Source organism: Lampris incognitus, chromosome 7 (assembly GCF_029633865.1).
Source record: "Lampris incognitus isolate fLamInc1 chromosome 7, fLamInc1.hap2, whole genome shotgun sequence".
Taxonomy (NCBI): Eukaryota; Metazoa; Chordata; class Actinopteri; order Lampriformes; family Lampridae; genus Lampris; species Lampris incognitus.
The window spans coordinates 46,162,793-46,185,286 of NC_079217.1; the positions used below are offsets into that span (position 1 = coordinate 46,162,793).

At 45.5% G+C, this 22,494-nt stretch overlaps 1 protein-coding gene across 2 annotated transcripts in view; it reads right to left on the reverse strand.

Moving 5' to 3' along the window:
• brip1 (BRCA1 interacting helicase 1) overlaps positions 1-22,494 on the reverse strand; it is a 97,185-nt gene that overhangs the window by 64,192 nt on the left and 10,499 nt on the right. For both annotated transcript variants that reach the window (XM_056283391.1, XM_056283390.1), the window contains exons 5-6: positions 10,112-10,254; positions 9,871-10,011 (exon numbers count right to left, since the gene is read on the reverse strand). In XM_056283391.1, coding sequence (XP_056139366.1) covers positions 9,871-10,011; positions 10,112-10,254 — 284 coding nt within the window. The remainder of the gene's footprint in view (positions 1-9,870; positions 10,012-10,111; positions 10,255-22,494) is intronic.

The following is a 22,494-nucleotide window of genomic DNA, read 5'->3' on the forward strand; positions in this document are numbered from 1 at the left end:
CTCGGAATAGTGGCTGATTGGCCACTTTCGCAATCTTGCAAAATTGGCTGGGCACAATCAGGGAGAAAAAGAAAGGAAAAAAACAAAAATAAATAAATAAACAATAAGGGCATATGAACGCACTTCCAGTGGTATTAATCAAAAACACACATAGGTTTGATGGAAACCTTATGCCTCAGTACATTTGATAAATAAGGTGTAAGTTGTTAGTTTGTAAATTTATATCAGGAAATTTACAAACATACTGATAAATGAGGCCTCATATGTGGCTGCAGAGAAATAGTTTTTAACACTATTTATCATATTTTATATTTACTTATTACTTACTTGCAGCAACAGGTCATACACGGATCAGCAAAAACATTAAAACCACTGACAGGTGAAGTGAATAACAATGATTATCTCGTTACAGAGGAAGGAAGACAAGGAGACTTGGTGGTAGGGAATGAGTAAGTACAGCAAAGTATACAGAGAAAGAGGTTGGCAAAGAAGTGGGATAGACAGAGAGATGAAGAAAGTAGACAGGAGTACAAGGAGATGTGACTTAAGGTGAAGAGCGAGGTGGCGAAGGCAAAGGAAAAGGCAAATGGCAAGTTTTATGAGAGGTTGGACACTAAGGAAGGAGAAAAAGACTTGTACCAATTGGCAAGACAGAGGGACGGAGCAGGGAAGGATGTGCAGCAGGTTAGGGTGATGAAGGATAGAGACAGAAATGTGCTGACAGGCGAGGAGAGTGTGTTGAGAAGGTGGAAGGAGTACTTTGAGGGGAGGATGAATGAAGAAAATGAGAAAGCAAGAGAAGGTTGGATGATGTGGGGACAGTGAACTGGGATGTGCAGTGGATTTGCAAGGATGAATTGAGGGCAGCTATTAAGAGGATGAAGAGTGGAAAGGCAGTTGGTCCAGATGACATACCTGTGGAGGCAAGGAGAAGTTTAGGAGAGATTGCAGCGGCGTTTTTAACTAGAATATTTAACACAATCTTGGAAAGTGAGAGGATACCTGAGGACTGAAAAAGAAGTATAATGGTACCGATTTTCAAGAATGAGGGTGATGTGCAGAACTGTAGCAACTACACAGGTATAAAGTTGATCAGCCACAGCATGAAGTTATGGGAAAGAGCAGTGGAAGCTAGGTTACGAGAAGAGGTGATGATTAGCGAGCAGCAGTATGGTTTTGTGAAAAGAGAGAGCATTACAGATGCGATGTTTCCTTTGAGAATTTTGATGGAAAAGTATAGAGAAGGCCAGAAGGAGTTAACATTGTGTCTTTGTGGTTTTAGAGAACTCATATGACAGGGTGCCATGAGAGGAGTATGGTATCATATGAGGAAGCCAGGAGTGGCAGAGAAGTATGTAAGAGTGGTAAAGGATATGTATGAGGGCAGTGTGACAGTGGTAAGGTTTGTTTTGGGAGTGACGGATGGGTTCAAGGTGGAGGTGGGATTACATTAAGGATTGGCTCTGAACCCTTTATGCTTGCAATGGTGATGGACAGGTTGACGGACAAGATCAGGCAGGAGTCTCGGTGGACTATGATGTTCATGGATGACATTGTGATCTGTACAGAGAGTAGGGAGCAGTTTGAGGAGACCCTGGAGAGGTGGAGGTATTCACTGGAGAGAAGAGGAATTAAAGTCAGTAGGAGCAAAATAGAATACATATGTGGGAACGAGAGGGAGGACAGCAGAATGATGAGGATGCAAGAAGTAGAGGTGAGGAAGGTGGATGAGTTTAAATACTTGGAGTCAACTGTTCAGAGTAACGGAGTGCAGAAGAGAAGTGAAGAAGAGATTGCAGCCAGCATGGTTTGGGTGGAGAAGAGTGTCAGGACTGATTTGCGACAGAAAGGTACCAAAAAGAGTTAAAGGAAAGGTTTACAAGATGGTAATGAGACCAGCTATGTTATATGGTTTAGAGACTGTGGCACTGATAAAAAGACAGGAGGCAGAGCTGGAGGTGGCAGAGTTGAAGATGTTAAGATTTTCATTGGGAGTGACAAAGATGGACAGGATTAGGAATGAGTATATTAGAGGGACAGCTCAGGTTGGACATTTGGAGACAAAGCAAGAGAGGCGAGATTGAGATGGTTTGGACATGGGCAGAGGAGAGATGCTGGGTATATTGGGAGAAGGATGCTGAAGATGGAGCGGCCAGGCAAGAAGAAAAGAAGAAGGCCAAAGAGGAGGTTTATGGATGTGGTGAGAGAGGATATGCAGGTGGTTGGTGTGACAGAGGAAGACAGGAAGACTGGAAGAGATGGACACAGATGATCCACTGTGGCGACCCCTAACAGGAGCAGCCAAAAGGACAAGATCTTCTTATAATGGCACCTGTCAAGGAGTGGGATATATTAGCCATTAAAGGAACAGTCAGTTCTTGACGTTGATGTGATGGAAGCAGGAAAAATGGGCACGCATAATGATCTGAGCGTCTGACAAGGGCCAATTTGTGATGGTTAGACAACTGGGTCAGAGCATCTCTGAAATGGCAGGTCTTGTGGGGTGTTCCTGGTATGCAGTGGACAGTACCTACCAAAATAGTGGTCCAAAGAAGGACAACCGGTGAACCGGCGACAGGGTCATGAGTGCCAAAGGCCCACTGATGCGCATTGGGAGCGAAGGCTAACCCATCAGGTCTAATCCTACAGAACAGCTACTGTAGCTCAAATGAAAAAGTTAATGCTGGCTATAATAGACAGGTGTCAGAACACACAGTGCTTTGCAGCTTGCTGCAGACAGGTCAGACCTGTCCACGGTCGAAAGGGCCTACAATCAGCACGTGAGTATCAGAACTGGACCATGGAACAATGGAAGAAGGTGGCCTGTCTGATGAATCATGTTTCCTTTTACATCATGTGGATGGCCAAGTGCATGTGGGTCGTTTACCTGGGGAAGAGGAGGCATCTGGCTGTACTGTGGGAAGAAGTTACTGTCACTCATATTCAATAGTTTCAATACTGAAACTATTGAAACTCTAGTTAATTTCACACCCATAGTCATATGAAACTGGTCGTTGATTCCGGTCATTATGCATCTGTCGCCATCTTACAATGCTGTGACTGCAACATTCCTTAATCCTCTGTGAATAGTACACATGGCCATTGTAACTCTAGTTAATGGTCACACCCATATTTGCATATGAAACTAGTCATTGGTTTCGTCGTTATGCAACTATTGTACTGTATTGTTGATAAGGGGTGGGGATACCTGCAGTCAGTTTAGACTGAAGATGTCGCTTAGTTGAGTGATGAAACATATCTGTAAATAAACGTTGTACCCAGATGAACTGATTCAACCTTCTTTGATTTTCTTACCTGGATTATTGAGCATACATCAAGACATCTATCGGGCTTCTGCCTACACTGAGCGGATCGCGTAACAGTGCTATCGGGAAAGCGAAGGGCGGAGGAATTTGCTTCTAAACAAGGGTTGGCGTACAGGTGTCACAGTGTTAAGTAAATACTGCAGCCTGAACTTGGAGACATTGTTCATAAACAAGCCATTTTCACCACGGGAGTTTTCATCCTTCATCTTGGTCGGTGTTTACGTCCCACACCAGGCCAGCGTGAATGGCACACTGCAAACCCTAGCCAACCAGATTACCGGCTCACTTTTCATAATCCTTGGGGACTTTAATAGAGCAAAATTAAACTACACACTACCAAAATACAGACAGCATATTAATTATCCCACCAGGGATAATAACACACTCGACCCCTGCTACACAATTCTTACAGATGTATATCGCTCTGTTCCCCGGCAGCTTTGGGGTATTCTGATCACTGCTTGGTTCATCTTGTCTCCAACCTACAGGCAGAAACTAAAATATTTAGTATAGTAGGTTGGATATATGCTAATATAAAATATTAGCATATATAAGCAGAATAAGTTATAAATTATTCAGCCATTACAAAACTCTGTAAAGTTGACACACCTGTTTTGCATACTTACCTCCAACATTCTATTTATTATTCCATTTATTTTTGTTTTTCGTTATGACTTTTCCTGTGAGTGATATATGCACATAGTAGAAACTGCAATAAACTGGAGTCAAATTCCTCGTATGCATAGGCACACTCGACCAATAGAGTCGATTCTGATGGAAGTGGCCTTTTTCCGCAGGATAATGCGCCCTGCCACACTGCAAACATTTTACAGGAATGGTTTTAGGAACATGACAAAGAGTTCAAGGTGTTGCCTTGACCTTCAAATTCCCCAGATCTCAATCCAATCGAGCATCTGTGGGATGTGCTGGAAAAACGAGTCCAATCCATGGAGGCCCCATCTCGCAACTTACAGGACTTAAAGGATCTGCTGCTAACATCTTGGAGCAAGATAACAGAAGACACCTTCAGAGATCTTGTGGAGTCCAGGCATCCATTGGTCAGAGCTGTTTTGGCGGCACGAGGGGGACCTACACAATATTAGGCAGGTGGTTTTAATGTTTTGGCTGATCGGTGTATATAGGTTATTAGCCTGGCACACACTGCATGAATGGAGCCTCCAAATAAGTGGAAATGATGCCTAAATTTAGTGGTGTCACTAAATACTTGACTATTCACAGGTAATAATACCCAGGCTTCTCTGCTGCTGTTGCTATATTCCACTGACAACACCTGAGAGATGGAAATCTCATACTCCAAGAGTGCAGTCAAAGGCTGTTGAAGGGCCGTAGGCTGTGGGACAGCTCTGTGTCACTGGCGCCTCACGTTGGACGCCAATTTGCTCCTCATTCCAAAGCCTTCGAAGGCATGGAATGTATTCCAATAAGGGTGGGTTACAATACTCAATACTTCAGAAAACATGACACCAAACACCTCCTTCTTCCCTTCATAGGCACACAGTATGGGCAGGGGCCCCAGCAAATATCTGCCCTCTGAAGCACCTGTTTATCCCTGGGGCACAGTAACCAGTGGGTGAACCCCATTCAATATTTATCCCTGTGGCTTTCACAGATCAGCGGCCCAAGTGAGGCAAAATCTCTTAATTAAAACTGGAGCTTGCTTCAAAGGGCCCCATTCAGGTCGTCAGTCAGCGCTTGCGGGACAAAAGAGCCCGGGTCAGATAGCTGCAGGGAAACCAGAGATGTCCGCACGTTTTCGACTCTTCACTTTCCCTCATTGCCTTTTTCCACCTTCACTATCCCAAACACAAGGCACACATCTGGCGCAGTACTCGAAGCAATTCTTTGGAGGATTGTAGAACATTCTTCCACTCTAAGCTTACATAATAATTACAAGTAATATGTTGGCCTGTGGAAATTAGAATGAACGTACTACCATTGATTATTCAGCCCACAGAATTGTGATACTGTTCACAGCATGGTGGTTACTGATGCACTTGATTTATCTACTGTTGACAGTGCTGTTCAACAACACTAGTCGCTGCATTTTTCTCTTCTAAAGACAGGAGCTGGTCAAACTACTCAGACAACAACACAAAATGCTATGTTTTGTGGTAGCATAACAGTCCTCTTTTTCAACTTGCTCTTTTGAGCTTACAGGGTTAATATTTTGATAACTGGACTAATTTTAACTCAGACATAACATTTTTTTCTACTTAGCCACACATTCTGCGATGGTCATCAACCAATGGTAGACATCTTGTTTCACCAACTGGTCCAGTTTGTTGCACATTTACGTATCTGTGTGTCTTTAAGACATAGACAGTTCCTGGTGTCATTGTTAAGTGTCGGAACAGGGGCTGTTTTAGATCATTAAAAACAGCGAAAATCAAATATAATTGACCTAAGTTGCCAAAGAGATATTAGAGAGTAACTGATCCCAGATCAGGGGTACCAACGTTTGTGTAAAAATGATAATCAGAAGGTACAATTTTTCGGGTTTGGTGTCCTGGCCCATTTGGTTGATTTTTGACTGCTGATGTGTAGATATTACTTTAGGTGCATTTGTAATATATTCAAAACTAAATGTCTGGGCATATGATCATTTCCTAATGATTTTTTTTCTTAGGCAAATGTTTTGCATATTTAAAGCTACAGCATGTAATTTTAGATATAGCTTCTGGTGTGGGAAGATGGCGGCGCGAACTCGCATTTGGGGCGGCCTCAACCAGTGCCGACTATGCAGTGTCTTTGTCCATGTCTGCATCTAAGTTTGTGTTTTCGTGAGAAGCTTTTTATTGCGTTTGTTGATTTTTTTACGTGTAATGGCTAGGAGACGTGGCGTTGGATCAGCTGAGAGAGCTTACGGCCCTTTCCGGAGCTGTATGGCCCTGCCCGGAGCTGTACCTGAGAGGAAACACCGAGGCGGTCTGGTGGCGGCCCGCGCCTAGCTTCGACTGCAGGGTTTTTGTCTGCGTCGTCATGTGGAGTGCGGGGGAGGTGTGTTGAAGGTGCCTGGCTGGGAGAGCTAGCATTGGATCAGCTGAGGGAGCCTGGTCTGCTTCGTCCGATGGGCCCAGGGACCACGGTCCCTGCCTGGAGCTGCACCCGGGGAGGAAACACCAAGGGTGGTATGGCAGGACGCGGAAGTGGGGCAGGCTAAGCTAACTGCTAACCCATGCAGACCGGCAGTTCCAACAGTCATCCTGGCTGGCATTCACTCTCTGGACAGAGGATTTTTTTTTTACTGCATTGTACTGAGTGGGCTGTGTTATTAAACTGTTTGTGCCGTTTTGCTTTTTTTTTTTTTTTTGCTTTGTTCTCGCTGTTTTTTTGTTTTTGGTGGTGTCATTTTTGTGAAATTTTGGATGTGTGTTTTGTGTCGCAGTGCTGTGAGCTGGGGGAAACTAAATTTTGTTTCTTTGTGTATGCAAGTAAATGTAAGAAATGACAATGAATTGTTCCTGATTCCTGATTTAGCAAAATGAGCAAGAGTGAGCAAGATTCTGAAATTACACCACTAAATAAAATTCACCCCCCTCTCTCCATTTCCTTCTTCCCTCCCGTAACCTTTCACTCTGAATCAGGTTCATGAGTTTGCTTGTCAAAATTAGCAAAACCCACCCTTCTCCTGTGCATGTCAAAAAAAACAAAAAAACATTTTCAGCAAATCTCTTCGCCTCACTAACACTGTGGCTGTGAAGCACTTTTCTACTTATAGGTAAATATTTATAAAATAAAGCAAGTACTTTAGAAGTAGCAAGTCTGTACAAACTTGAGGGTGGACTTCTCAAGCACTTGCATGAGAAGCCCGTCTACAGCAATGGTATTCAATTATGTGCCATGGAGTACCGTGTGTATGCAGGTTCTCTTTCCAACCAAACACTACAACAGCTGATGCCACTAATTAACACAATCACAAAAAGAAAGGAGGACTAATCAATGAAATCACATGAAAACCTGGATGCACACAGGCCTCCCCTGCATATAAATACCACTGACATATACCCAAGATTGCTGGTAATGTCGTGAAGAGAGTATAATGTATTGCAGTTGATAATCTATACATTAAAAATATTTTTCAAAGGTAAATCTTAACTTAAACCAACACTGCTTTTTTAAGATTTATAAACATAAAGATCACTATTTTTGAAGTAGAGGCACCTTGTGTGACTACGCCCAAGACCCACAATAATGCCATGAAGAGAGTATAATACATCACAGCTGATAATCTATGAATGTAAAAAAAAAAATTCTTTCATTACACCAACATTGGTCCTCATTAATGAAATCGTGTCTAGATTCAGGGCTTATCTGGGCTCTCCATCTTCTATATTAGACAAATTTGAGGGCTAAAACCTCCGCAACTGTGTAAGAACAAACCTGTGCCTAAGATCATTTCATGAATGAGGCCCATTGTTTCAGTGAAGATGTTTTCCCTCTTGTAGCCTATAAGTTCTAGTTGAAATTAGATCGCTATTTTCATTTGGTGAGGGGAGACAAGCCTACAATTGTGTGCACAAAGTTTCTTGACAGCCAGGAGATATGCCCCTTCCCTTTGAACTTCTCTGATTGGTTAATATACCCCTTCCCTTTGAGCTTCTCCGATTTGTTATAGAAGGGCAGGGCTTGCTGTGAAACGTCAAAATGGGATAAACTGGTCCATGAAACTCAGTCAGTGTGTCCACTTTAGATATGCTTTGGAGCAAAATTCAAACAAAAATCTTACATACTGTCACTGTAATTAGTTAATAGTGACCGTGTTTTCTGTTTTGATCTGGTTAAATGAGTGCATCTAGGATGTTTGATCCGCTTGCCAATTTCTTGAGTCAATTGCTGAAAAAATTGTGGAAGCTTGGGAAAAAAAATACATTTTTCCATTAATGAAAGTGGCAGGTAATTTAATGTCGTGGTCCTAATAAATTAGTACATCTTGCAGCAACTTTGTGTGCCAAGTTTACTGTCACAAGTCTTTGGAATGATCGCTTTCATTCTAAAATGCCAAGGCTTGCCCTCATAGGCCCCACACTGACTGGAACTTTTATCTCAACGCAGCTAGAAAAGCGCTACATAAAATGCAACTCGGTTGTCTGACTGATTGATTACTAGATAAAATTATTAACCAGGTGCAACACACAACTGTTGTGTGACTTAAACAGAAATATACTACATCATTGTTTTCAGTTCATAATTGGAAGCAGGCCTAGTTTTGACTACACAATATATATAACATTACATAATATCCTGATCGAACACTTAACATCGACATTGTAAAACACATGCTTTTAAACCAGTTTGACAAAGTTTAAGTTAACTTGTCTGAATGTTGTTTTTAGGGAAGTAACAAACCAAAAAAAGCAAGCTGACATAAGAAGCACTGAAAGTTTTATCAAAAGATCGATGTCTGAGCATGTTAAAGGTGATGGAGCACGTCTCTCTTGCACCTCTGTCAATGGTTTTTCTGTTAAGTCCTGCCTCAAGTGAAACAGCGTGGGCAATATCAAGCGATAGAATAAAAGGGTGGGGGGTAAGAGAAAATAAGTGGTGGGGGCGCATAAAAAATATTTTAACAAATTTCTGAAGAATAAGGATTATAATTTCAATTTTAAAAAAATGTGCAAAATCTGTAACATCTCACAACAGCATATATTTTAGATGCGCTCACTCACAAACAGTTTTTTTTTGGAGGGGGGGGTCTAAAGCCCCCTCCCAACGAATCTAGGTAGATGGTATGGCTAAACATGAAACCACATATCAGTTTGTAATTGAGTGGTGAAAGGACTCATCTTAAAAGATTTAAGCACACCCAGTATTCTCTAACTTGTCCAAATCCAAGGTATGACATAACTGTTGGTGCTCCTGCTGACTTGGCCTTTTGCCTGTGTTGCCATGATGCTTCCCTTAAGTATCTAAATGAAAATTAGGGCATCGCTTGGTATCCTAAAATTTATTCTATCTACCAAATCTTGCAAGCTGAACGACATGACTCTTACTTCTGGGTCAATAGCCAAACAAACCTATTTTGAGCCAGACATTCTACTAAACTTTGTCAGTTTGAATCTTATTTGCATTATCTCTTTCCTTTATCATTCCAAAATAAAGATAGGTAATCAGTCTTGAAGCATGAATATATTTAATAAAATGGAGATCCACTGACCTGGAATTTAATATTTGATGATTATATAAATAGAACTCAGTTAAATATAAGAAAAATCATATCAATTTTCACACATCTATTATGTGTGGGGAAAAAAGCACTGTTAGTAAAGTGACTGTTTTCCTGTGCCTGACCTGTCATCTGTCAAAATAAGTGCCGTCTTGTTTAAAAACCTATATACTTCCAGAGTTTCTTGTTTTCTTAACCAAAGCCTCTTTGAATTGAGTGGAGTCTACAGCCACCCAGTGGTGAAAGTGAATTGTGACAATGAAGCGTTAGAAGATCACCATAACATGAGCAAGAACTATTTCTCCAAAACTATAGTATAATTTATACCTCTTAGAATACCCATAACTTTAATGTACTCACACAGCATTCTGAGGTACGTTCTGTACCCACAGCCTGGGACTGGCTGCTCAACTCCATGTTCCAACTCTGGGGTCCTGGCATCAACTCTGGTTCATCATCAAGGAACACTACTCCACGCTCCAGGCACCTCCTCTTAGGGGTCTGGGATAGAAAGAGGCACTCTTCTGATTCACTTCTATTTCTCTGTATTCAAGATAACAGATTAAAAATTATAAAAAGTAAATGCATCTATAGTTACCACCTGCTCAAAAGCTGAGGACCGAATTCGTTTCTTTTCTGGTCGAAATTCGTCCTTCTCACTGTCACAGATGGAGGTCTGGAGCCTTTCGGCCAGACGGGAGGCTAATGACTGTTTCTTGGACTTCAACTCCTCTGGTAAAGACTCTGAAACAGATTAATTATTAGGATCTATAAAATAATACAGTAACGTTTTATATAAACTCCTCTGGTGAAGACAAACAGATTATTAGGATCTATGAAATAATACAGTAACATTTTATATTAACCTCCATTATAAAGCCTTTATAGAACCCAGCCACTGAGGATGCACAAGCCAGTGCATTCTTAGTGCCAGTCCCAAGCCCAGTTAAATGGGGAGGGTTGCACCATGAAGCGCATCTGGCGTAAAACCTTTGCCAAATTAGAGGCGTAAAACCTTTGCCAAATATGCGGATCATAAATCAGATTTCAGTACCGGATCTGTAAAGGCCTGGGTTACTTACCAACAACCGCCACTGTTGGCCAGCAGAGTGCCAGTGCAAACTATGCTACTGTTGAGTGAGGGAGAAAGAGAGAGGGGAAGGCATGTCCAGAGGCACCAGGAGAGATGGAAAGGTAGGAGTGTGGAGGTGAGAGTCGGAACTTGTTGGCACTATGACTGGTAAAGGGAGAGAACTGGCTGATATGATAGAGAGAAGGAAGATAGATATACTGTGTGTGCAAGACACCAGGTGGAAGAGGAGTAAGGCCAGGAGCATCAGAGGTGGGTTCAAACTGGTGTGGGATGGGAGGAGAAATGGGGTCAGAGTAATCTGAAAGAAGAGCAGGTCAAGAGTGTGTTGGAGGTGAAGAGATTGTCAAACAGAGTGAGGAGTATGAACCTGGAAATTGAAGGTGTGATAATCTCCCCTCCATGTTCACCTGTACTGGAATATGAGTCATATACCCTATCGGTTCCCAGGTGATGGTTTGTTTGTTGCTCTGCTTGCTTTTAACTTTTTTAAATTTCACTTTAACTTTTAACTTTAATATCTAACAACCCCTTGGTGGATTTTATTTGATCATCGGCTCCTGCACTGACAATCACACCGAAGCCTCCGATTCTGTAGCGCTGGGGCTGTGTGGCTTGTTTCTAGCCTGTTGCTAAGCTAACCAAACAATTATGCCAACTTTGCCCTGTGAGGACAGTGTGCTACTGAAGAAAGCAAATATAAAGATCGCTGACCTTGAAGAGGATTTTCGACAGCTTTCTGATGAACTCCATAAGAAAGACTGCCTCTTGTCCAGCTTCATGGACGTGGCTTCTGGGCAGTCCAAAAGGATTGCCGCTCTCAGTGCAACCATCCAGGACACAGTTCTGTGTCCACAGCTCTCCCCCTGCTCAACGCCGAACCACCAGTATTTCTGGGCTGAAGTGGTGGTCCGCAGTCGCAAGAGAGGCTCTGACGGGGCTGCCTCCCCCCTTTACCTAGGCCTCTCCAACCGCTACGTGACCCTGTCTGACAACACTCCAGTCCACCCAGCTGATGTTCCTGCAGCTCCAACGCATCTCGATCGGGGCCTTTCTAAAAAAATGGCACTTGCCGACACTGCAGCTACCCCGCTGGTGGCTAGTGGTGTTCAGGTGGCTCACCATCCCACTGTGAAGCCAAAACAACAACCCTCATCGCGGGTAATGACCTCCTCTTCCCGTCATCGTGATTAGATGCTCTCGAAGTCTTCCGTGCTCCGAGCCAGCAGAGAAATCCATTCTCATTGCTGATGTCACTGCCTCGTCACAACACCTGTTTGCTCGGACACCACATCCCCAGTCGGCAATTTCAACACAGTGTGGATCATGTACACCCACAGCTGACTTCTCCTCATCCCCTTTTCCCTCCAGCCACATTAATAGTTGGGGATTCCATAATCAGGAACATCCTTTTTCTCAACGCAGCCACTCAGTTTCCCTGGAGCCACTGTTCCTGATATCCTGAATAAACTCCCAGAGTTGATCCGCTCATCGCTCACTCCCATCCTCCACCAATCAAGTGATCGTTCATGTGGGGACAAACAATGCAGCTCATCAGCAGTCTGAATTATCAAAAAAGGATTTTATTGACCTTTTCAGGTATTTAAGTACTTGTGGAAAGTCTTTTTTTATTTCAGGTCCTATTCCGACACAGGCCCGTGAAGCAGGGTGTTTCAGAAAAATCCTCAGCCTGCACACGCGGCTCATCTCTGCCTGCAGATCTCACAATATTGGTTTTATTGACAATTTTAACCTGTTTTGGGATCATCGCCCCTTCGTCACATCTGACGGAGTCCACTCAAACAGGCTGGGTAGCCGGATGCTAGCGGCCAACCTGCAGCACACCGTACAGTCCTCTCCACATAACGGACTGTTTACATCCCGCTTCCGCCTGTGGTGGTACTTCACGGTACTGTTCCGCGCAATGGCTCCATCCACTGACCTCATCTGTCATTGACCCTCTCACCGGGAGTTTTCCCCATACAAACTATTAGGCACCGTGCCTCTCATCCACGTGACACATCTAATAGTAGAAACAACAACCCAATATCCGGAGCAAATATCTGCAATTTGCATCCTATTTGCTATAAGCCCATTGGTTTTAACTCTGCTTTGAAACCAAACAATTTTGGCCTCTTGAATGTGAGATCTTTCGGTAATAACTCCTTTATCATTAATTATTTTATTCTGGACTTTTTTATGATTACTGAGACATGGCTGTCCACAGAGGACACTGGCCCCGATTTTGCATATTTTCATATTCCCAGGCCCTCTGGTGGAGGGGGAGGCCTACATGTTTTTTTATAAGTCTTAAGTGCCATCCTGTTACTTTTGGTCATTTTATCTCTTTTGAGGTTTTATGTTTTTTTAATCACTGGCCCTCCCCTTTTACTCTGCATCTTAATTTATAGGCCCCCCAATTCAGTTAGTTTTAGCTATGAGCTATACTTCTCTTTTTTTTTAACCTGATGTTTAGTTGTCCGAAACGTATAGTAATAGAAGCTAGGTTAAGAGGAGAGGTGATGATTAGCGAGCAGCAGTATGGTTTCATGCCACAAAAGAGCAGTAAAGATGCGATGTTTGCTTTGAGAATGTTGATGGAGTTACATTGCGGTCTTTGTGGATTATGAAAAAGTATATGACAGGGTGCCCAGAAAGTTGTATGAGATGTATGGCAGAGATGTATGTAGGAGTGGTGCAGGATATGTATAAGGTGTGCCGTGTGAGGTGTGCGGTAGGAATGACGGATGGGTTGAAGGTGGAGGTGAGATACATCAAGGATCAGCTCTGAGCCCTTTCTTGTTTGCAATGGTGATGGACAGGCTGACAGACAAAATCAGGCATAAGTGTCCGTGGACTATGTTGTTCACGGATGACTGATCTGTAAGTGAGAGTAGGGAGCAGGTTGAGGAGAGCCTGGAGAGGTGGAGGTATGCACTGGAGAGAAGAGGAATGAAAGTCAGTAGGAACAAGATGGAATACATATGCGTGAATGAGAGAGAGGACAGAGGAATGGTGAGGATGCAAGAAGTAGAGGTGACGAAGGTGGATGAGTTTAAATACTTTCAGTGGGAGTGACAAAGAAGGACAGGATTAGGAACAAGTATATTAGAAGGACAGCTCAGGTTGGATGGTTTGGAGACCAAGCAAGAGAGGAGAGATTGTGATGGTCTGGTCATGTGCGGAGAAGAGATGCTGGGTATATTGGGAGAAGGATGCTGAATAATGAGCTGCCAAGCAAGAGGGAAAGAGGAAGGCCAAAGAGGGGGTTTATGGGTGCAGTGAGGGACGTCATCAGGGTTCGACATTGACCATGGCCCGAGGCCATAAAAAATTACTCTGTGGCCACCATATAGCCCCAGTAGGTGGCCCCCTGTGGTCACCAAGTCAAGGTTGTTTTTTTTTAAATACCCATCGCCCTTCGCAAATGCAACGTCAAAGTTCCACAAACATCCCGATTCATTCGCGGCTTTTAATTCAACATTCTACGAAAACAGCTAACAATAACTTAATTTTACCATCACCGGCTAGCTGCCGATATGTCTGCTGAAGTATGCGTTTACTAAGCCTAACATTACTCAAGCTGCGAACACAATCCCTACAGAAGAATCAGAAACACAAAAGGTGGACTATGAAAAAACGGAACGGCAACGAAAATTTAGGAGTGAATGGAAGCAAGAGATTAAGTGGCTAGAATATGACAAATCTAAGGACATAACATTTTTCCTCAACAAGCCAAGAAGTCTAGCTCATTTTTTATCTGAAACAATGCCTTCAGGGAACACCACATCACAATTCATGGAAAAAGTGGACAACACTTAAGGTGCACAGTTGCACACCTTGCAGTTACATCGCCTGAAAATACACCTATGGGGAGACAAATACGTCAAATGGAGAGTGGATAACAGGAGAAAATGATTAAAAATTTCAACATTGCATACTATTCTGTACGCAAGGCTCAGCGTTTTCGGTTTTTACTGATTTTCACCGAAAAATACCCAGATTTTTTTTAAAAGGAGCAGATCGGTTTAAACTGATTTTCACCCAGATTTTATGTTTCCACGGATCCAAAAGTTGTTCCTGTTAGTGTGAGGTTATGTAACAGTGTCCTCTTGTAGGGAAATTCGGGATGCTGGATGGCTTCGAAAAATAAAAACCGAAAATGTTGAGCCTTGTCTGTATGTAACGAAATCGTATTCAGTGCTTTCCCTGAGCTTATTGAACTCCATATCAAGAACGGCGTGGACATGGTGCATGGATATGCAAACAATAAAGCCATAGCAAGGTGGGTTGGTTTAATTCTAATCTAGTTTAGCTAGCTAGCTGGTTAGGTTTATATGCTGCTGTGGCGGACACTAGGGGCTATGCCTCTCACCCAGCAGGACTGTGAGCTGGGGGCGTGGTTTACATTCCCGGACTCGCCGGTGCAGGGTTGTTCCTGCGTCAGTTGGTTTTTGGAGTTGAGGAATAAACATCAAACTCGCCTTGGTCTCCTGTGTTTTTCCTCATTCCTGCCACATTGGTGACCCCGAATTGAACATGTTTGGAGCAGAAGAGGAGTGTGAATCCACTTCGGCCACGCCGCCCCAACTCACACAGCCGGCCGTTCTCGCCGCGGCTGTGAAACTCCCAGAGTTCTGGCAGAGCGACCCGGCCTCGTGGTTCCAGCATGTCGAGGCGCTGTTCCACCAGCGTGGAATCTCCGCGGACGACTCCAGATACTATTTGGTCGTCGCTGCGCTGGACCAGCAGTCCACACACCGGGCCATGCAGCTGTTGCGCGCCCCTCCGCAACTCGATAGATACGTCCCTCAAACATCTTCTGCTCCGGAGGTACAGCCTATCTACCGCAGAGAGGGCAGATAGAATCCTTTCCCTATCCGGTTTGGGCGACGGGACGGCTGTGGATCTCATGGACAATATGCTGTCGCTGCTAGGCTCAGTAGAAGGTGGGTTCCTTTTCCCGCACGTTTTCCTGCGCCAGCTCCCGTCTCCTGTGCGCGCAGCTTTGGCTAACTCCCCGTGTCTGGCCGCTGGTGACTGCCGAGGTTTGGCTGAGGAGGCCGATCGGGTCCTGCTGGCTACCAGACGGTTCTCTGTGCAGAGTGTGGCATCGGAGCCTCTGCAGCCGACGTCGGAGGACGCGGACCCGGCAGTGGTGGCTGAAGTGACTGCCCGGAGACGGCGCGGGAGCGGCCTCTGTTTCTTCCACCGGCGGTTCGGCAGCAAGGCGAGGCGCTGCGTCCCTCCGTGCACGTTTGAGGCGCCGGGAAACTCCAGGGCAGCGCTCAGTAGCAGCTGTGGGCGCTGGCGGACGTAGTGAGCTGCTCTTCATTAAGGACACGATGTCAGGAAGACGGTTTCTGGTGGACTCAGGCTCGCAAAAGAGCCTACTCCCTCCTGCTAAGACAGACAGCTCGGCCGAAGGCGGCGGCCTACAGTTAAGTGCAGCTAACGGTTCGTCCACTGCGATGTTTGGCACAAGGTTGGTGACTGTTTGCTTCCACGGGCGCCATTTTGAGTGGGACTTTGTAATGGCCGCCATTACTGTTCCTATTATCGGCGCGGATTTTCTGTGCGCTAATGGTCTGCTTGTTGATGTTGCAAACCGCCGTTTAATTGATGCTGTGTCTTTCGCCACTGTTCCATGCGAGACAGGGGGAGCTGGGCCGTTAACACACGCTAACTTTTTGGCATTAGGGGATGTTTTTCAGCGTTTGCTGGCGGATTTTCCATCGGTGACTACGCCTGCCTTTTCCACCGCGGTTACTAAACACGGGGTAGAACACTTCATTCCCACGGTGGGACTGCCAGCTTTTGCGCGCGCACGCGCGGCGCCTCAACACGGTAAAATTGGCTATAGCTAAGGAGGAGTTCGCCATCATGGAGCGTCTGGGTATAGTGAGGCGTTCAAACAGCCCGTGGGCCTCGCCGCTTCACATGGTGCCCAAGGCGGATGGGTCGTGGCGGCCTTGCGGCGATTTTCGCCGCCTGAACAACGTCACCGCCAATGACCGCTATCCCATCCCACACATACAGGACTTTTCCATACGCCTGGCAGGTACCACTATTTTCTCTAAGGTGGACCTGGTGCGCGGCTATCATCAGGTTCCCGTGCGCGCAGAGGACGTGCCCAAGACCGTAGTGATCACCCCGTTTGGGCTTTGTGAGTTCATGCGCATGCCTTTTGGCTTGAAGGGGGCAGCGCAAACCTTTCAGAGGCCGATGGACTCGGTGTTGCGCGACCTTGCTTTCATGTTCGTTTATCTCGTTGACATATTAGTGGCCAGTCTGTCAGCTGAAGAGCACCTGGCGCACCTGAAACAGGTTTTCCGTCGTCTGGACGAACACGGCCTGATAGTCAACCCCGGCCAAGTGTCAGTTTGGACTGCCGGTGATTGACTTCTTGGGTCACCGCATTTCGCCGCAAGGCGCGGTCCCGTTGCCTTCTAAGGTGCAAGCGGTGGCAGAATTTCCCTGCCCAGTCTCTGTTAAGGCATTGCAGGAATTCTTGGGCATGGTGAATTTCTATAACCGTTTCCTCCCTCGCGCTGCCCACCTCCTTCAGCCACTTTACGAAGCCCTGCGGCTTAAGAAGGCTAACGACCCTGTCGACTGGACTCCCGAACAGGTCCAGGCCTTTGACAGAGCTAAGTGCGCCCTGGCTAACGCTGCCCCCCTTGCCCATCCCACACCCACGGCGTCCATAGCTTTAACAACCAATGCGTCTGACATAGCCGTGGGGGCTGTGGTTGAACAGCGTGTGGCGAATGCGTGGCAGCCACTCGCATTTTTTAGCCGCAAACTGCAGGATAGCGAGCGCAAGTACAGCGTTTTTGACCGGGAGTTGCTGGCACTGCACGGCATTTCCGCTTCCTGCTGGAGGGTTGCCCATTCACGGCTTATGTGGATCATAAGCCACTGACTTTTGCCATGTCCAAGGTGACTGAGCCGTGGTCTGCTCGTCAACAGCACCACCTAGCGGCGATCTCCGAGTTCACAACGGACATTCAGCATGTGGCCGGGAAGTCCAACCCTGTTGCTGATTGTCTGTCGCGTGTGCTTGTGTGTCTTGTGCACCTCGGTGTGGATTTCTCCGCTATGGCTGCCGACCAGCCCAGCAACCCGGACGTCCTTGCCCTTAGGTCAACGCGTACCGGTCTCAAGCTAGAGGACGCTGTGATGCAGGAAGGCAGTCCTGCCCTCCTCTGCGATGTCTCCACCGGCCGTCCCCGCCCCGTTGTTCCAGTGGCCTGGCGCCGTAAAGTTTTCGATTCGATTCACTCCCTCTCGCACCCTGGAGTTCGGGCGTCGGTGAAGTTGGTCGGTTCCAAGTTCGTCTGGCCTGGCCTCCGCAAGGATGTCAAGGGGTGGGCAGCTGCATGTGTAGCGTGCCAGCGCGCTAAGGTCCACCAGCACACTAAATCGCCCCTCAAACCGTTTCCGATCCCGGCCAGACGTTTTGACCACGTGCATGTGGACCTGGTGGGCCCTCTACCTTCTTCACAGGGTTTTACGCACCTGCTCACGATGGTAGATCGGACCACCAGGTGGCCAGAGGCTGTCCCTCTATCCTCCACAACATCCTCGGATGTTGCACGCGCTTTTCTTTCCTCCTGGGTCGCCCGTCTCGGCACTCCGTCAGATATCACCTCAGACAGGGGCCCCCAGTTCGTGTCAGAGCTCTGGTCGGCACTTGCGCGATCCTTGGGTGTGCAGGTACACCGCATTACCGCGTATCACCCTCAGGCTAAAGGGTTGTGTGAACGTTTTCACCGGTTGCTCAAGGCGGCGCTGCGCTCTCGGATGGTAACTGGGTGGAGCGTTTACCTTGGGTTATGCTCGGGTTGCGTTCGGCTCCTAAGGAGGACCTCGACGCGTCACCCGCTGAGCTGGTGCTCGGTCAGCCGCTCCGCGTCCCTGGGGAATTTTTGCCTGGGAGTTCCCCTCCTCGACCCCGTCCGGCCGTTTATCCTTTTTTGTCCGACAGCACTTGGGTTCCAGGCCCCGTTCACCACTGTTTTACGCGGTCATTCGTGCCTGCGGAGCTCATGTCAGCTCGTTTTGTTTTTGTACGGCATGATGATCACCGCTCACCCCTCCAACCCCCATACGATGGCCCATTTCGGGTTCTTGAGATGAGTCCTAAGGATTTTGTGCTAGATATGGGTGGGCGTAGGGAGCGTGTCACGCTTGATAGGCTTAAACCGGCGCACAGGGTGGTAGACGAAGTTGTGTTTACGGCCCAGGTTCCCCGTCGGGGTTGTCCTCCTTCCAGGACCCCGGCAGTGTCTTCACGGGTTCAGCGTTCTGCTTCTCAGCCGGCTTTGGACTGTGTTTCACCTACTGTTTTGGCTGAGGGACGGCGCAGCCGTTAGGGCAAGCTGCTTAAGCCTCCAGTGAGACACTAATTTTCTTTCCAGGAGTCCCTTCTGGGTGTTCGGGGGGGGGGGCTGTGTGGCAGACACTAGGGGCTATGCCTCTCACCCAGCAGGACTGTGAGCCGGGGGCGTGGTTTACGTTCCCGGACTCGCCGGTGCAGGGTTGTTCCTGCGGCAGTAGGTTTTTGGAGTTGAGGAATAAACATCAAACTCGCCTTGGTCTCCTGTGTTTTCCCTCATTCCTGCCACACTGCAAAAATTAACATAGCGCTAATGCTAGTAAGTAGAGCAGCTACCTAAATTTATTGGACAAATAATGTAACGTTAGCTACTCTTCATCAGCAGTAGGCTATTGTTGGCTAGCTCGTGTAGCATATTTTCTGTTTGTATTGCAGCTAGTTGCTCATAGTTAATGGTGTTAAAGTTGTTGTCGGCAACTTTACTGCTCTAGATTCATTCTCCACAGCTACAATGACATCTGCGAACCAACACTGGAGAAGCTGTACCAAGCCCACTATATTTCGGTTCTTGCGGATTAGAATTCTACTTCTTCTTTTTAATGTTTTTATTGCACACGACTGATGCCAGGACAATGCTGGGAGGGAGAAAGCAAGCAAGCGAGAGAGTGAATGAGGCAGAGGGATGCGAAAAAGACTGAACTGAGACTGTGAGAGAATATATGTACCATATGTTTACAAAAACTTGAGTTTTCAATTTAAATAATTATAAAAAAAAATATTCATTCTGCCCATGTATTTTGACAATTTTGGCTACAGTTAGAAGTATGTGTTACAGGTTTTCTACTGCTTTTTGTCATGTTTTTATTGCTGACATGGCTGACAGGCACAATGCTGGGAGGGATTGAGGGAGCGAGAGAGAGCGTGTATGAGGCAGAGGCATGGAGCGGGGGGTGCGAAAAAGAGACTGAACTAAGAGACAGAGACTATGTATGTATGTTTACAAATGAACTTGAGTTTTCAATTTAAATAAATAGTTGTATATTTTCATTTTGTTGATGTCTTTTCATTTGTTGATGTGTCACAGTGTTGTGTTAAATTGCCTTTTCTTTGTTTTTACATTTGGCCCACAAAAATGTACTTTGGCCATCAAATTTAGAGGCTTGGTGGCCCATGGGGCCAGTGCTTAAAGATATTAGCGTCTATCCCTGGTCATGCAGGTGGCTGGCTTGTCAGAGGAAGAGGCAGAGGACAGGAAGAGATGGAAACAGATAATCCGCTGTGGCGACCCCTAACGGGAGCAGCTGAAAGTAGTAGTAGATATTAGAGGGACAGGTCAGGTTGAACAGTTTGGAGACAAAGCAAGAGAGGAGAGATTGAGATGTTTTGGATATGTGCGGAGGAGCAATGTTGGGTATATATTGGGAGAAGGATGCTGAAGATGGAGCTGCCAGGCAAGAGGAAAAGAGGAAGGCCAAAAAGGAAGTTTATGGATGTGGTGAGGGAGGACATGCAGGTGGCTGGTGTGACAGAGAAAGATGCAGAGGACAGGAGGAGATGGAAATGGATGAGCCACTGTAGCGACCTCTAACAAGGAGCAGCCGTAAGCAGCAGTAGTAGTAGTAGATAATGTTTTATAGACCATGCCTATCTTATAAATGACTTATTAAACATTACAAACTGTAAGTGACCTGTTTGCTCATGGTTTTTAAGTTTATAAACACAGACGATTAATCACTTATTTGAACTGATATTTTTAAGTTGTTCAATAATGGCACGTTAACCAAATTCTAAAACATTAACATATTTAATTCATTTCCTAACCCATAAATAATCCAGCAATACTGGCAAATAACAAGAATCATTACATTTATATTGTGCCTTTCAAGACACCCAAAGCGCTATATAACATAAGCGCAAATATCATTCATGAATGATTTGTCAATGATTAAAACACCATTTGACTTCATATCAAGAAATGTATTCATAAACTTAGACAGTCCCAATGCTTTATCACTGCATTCATTTACACCTCCGCATGCAATTACTACTATATTATTAATTGATGAACAAAGACATTTATGGGCTATTTGGGGACTCATCTAAAGCAGGAACAATCGATGTTTTGCTCCCCCCCCCATTTCTCCCCAATTGTATCCAGCTGATTACCACACTCTTCCGAGCCTTCCCAGTTGCTGCTCTACCCCCCCGGCTGACCCGGGGAGGGCTTCAGACTACCACATGCGTCCTCCAATACATGTGGAGTGGCCAGCCACTTCTTTTCACCTGACAGTGAGAAGTTTCATCAGGGGGACGTAGCGCGTAGGAGGATCACGCTACCCCCCCCCCCCCCAGTTCCCCCTCCCCGCCGAACAGGTGCCCCGACCGACCAGAGGAGGCACTAGTGCAGTGACCAGGACACATACCCACATTTGGTGGGTGGGAAATCGGATGTAGCTTGGTCGGACGTCCCTACAATCTGTAGGGACGTCCGACCAAGCCAGAAGTAACACGAGGACTTGAACTGGCGATCCCCGTGTTGGTAGGCAATGGAATAGACCGCTACGCCACACGGACGCCGGAACAATCAATGTTCAACATTATTCAATGACCTATTAATATATATTTCCCTAAACATTATCAAGAAAACAGCAGATTATCTTCCTAAAACTTAAAATGATGAGACCCAATATGTACCATGATAAAGGGGAAAAAACAAACACAACATGCTGTTACATGTCTCCCCGCCTGCCGCCCAATGACTGCTGGGATAGGCTCCAGCATCACGCGACCCTGATCAGGATAAACGGCTTGGATTATGGATGGAATTTGATTCCAAGAACAACAGGGCACCCAGCTGGGTGTACTTGAATGCAGCCCTCTTCACAGACACTGAGAAGTCGGCTGTAGAGACTATACCCATTTCCCATTCACCCCATGAGCCAACTTTCCACGAAGTTTTGTGGATATCCCTTCTTTGAATCATGCTAACAAACAGAAAAATGAACAGGGGCAAAAACATAACCTCCCTGTTAGAGGTGTACACCTCCTTGGTGGAAGTTAAAAATTCCCCAGTTTTGCTTTTAAAATTGGCAAACGTTTGCCTTTATTCAGATACAATTGTGCCGTTTAAAATATGGCATTTGATAACAATGTCTTGGCATTTTTAATCTAACTGGAACTTGATTTCAGTTTTGAGAAGATCAGCTGCCATTTTCCTGATAATCTTTTGGGACATATACATTAATAGATCATTTAATATTGTTTAACAACACTGACTGTGCCTGCTTTAGTTGAGCTCCCCAAAAATAGCCTTTAATTGTCTTTGTTCATCATTTAATATGGTATTAGCAAGTGCATATCAACAAATGGACTCATTAAGCATTAGCACTGTTTTAGTTAATGGTGTTTATCTTCATGAATACATTTATTCAGATGTAGAAAAATTGTGTCTAAAACATTAACAAATCATAGATAAATGCTGTTTTGTCAATATTGGTGGTTCATTTGTGGGTCAGGAAATGTTCATCCATTCATTCATCATCAGCTGCTTCTC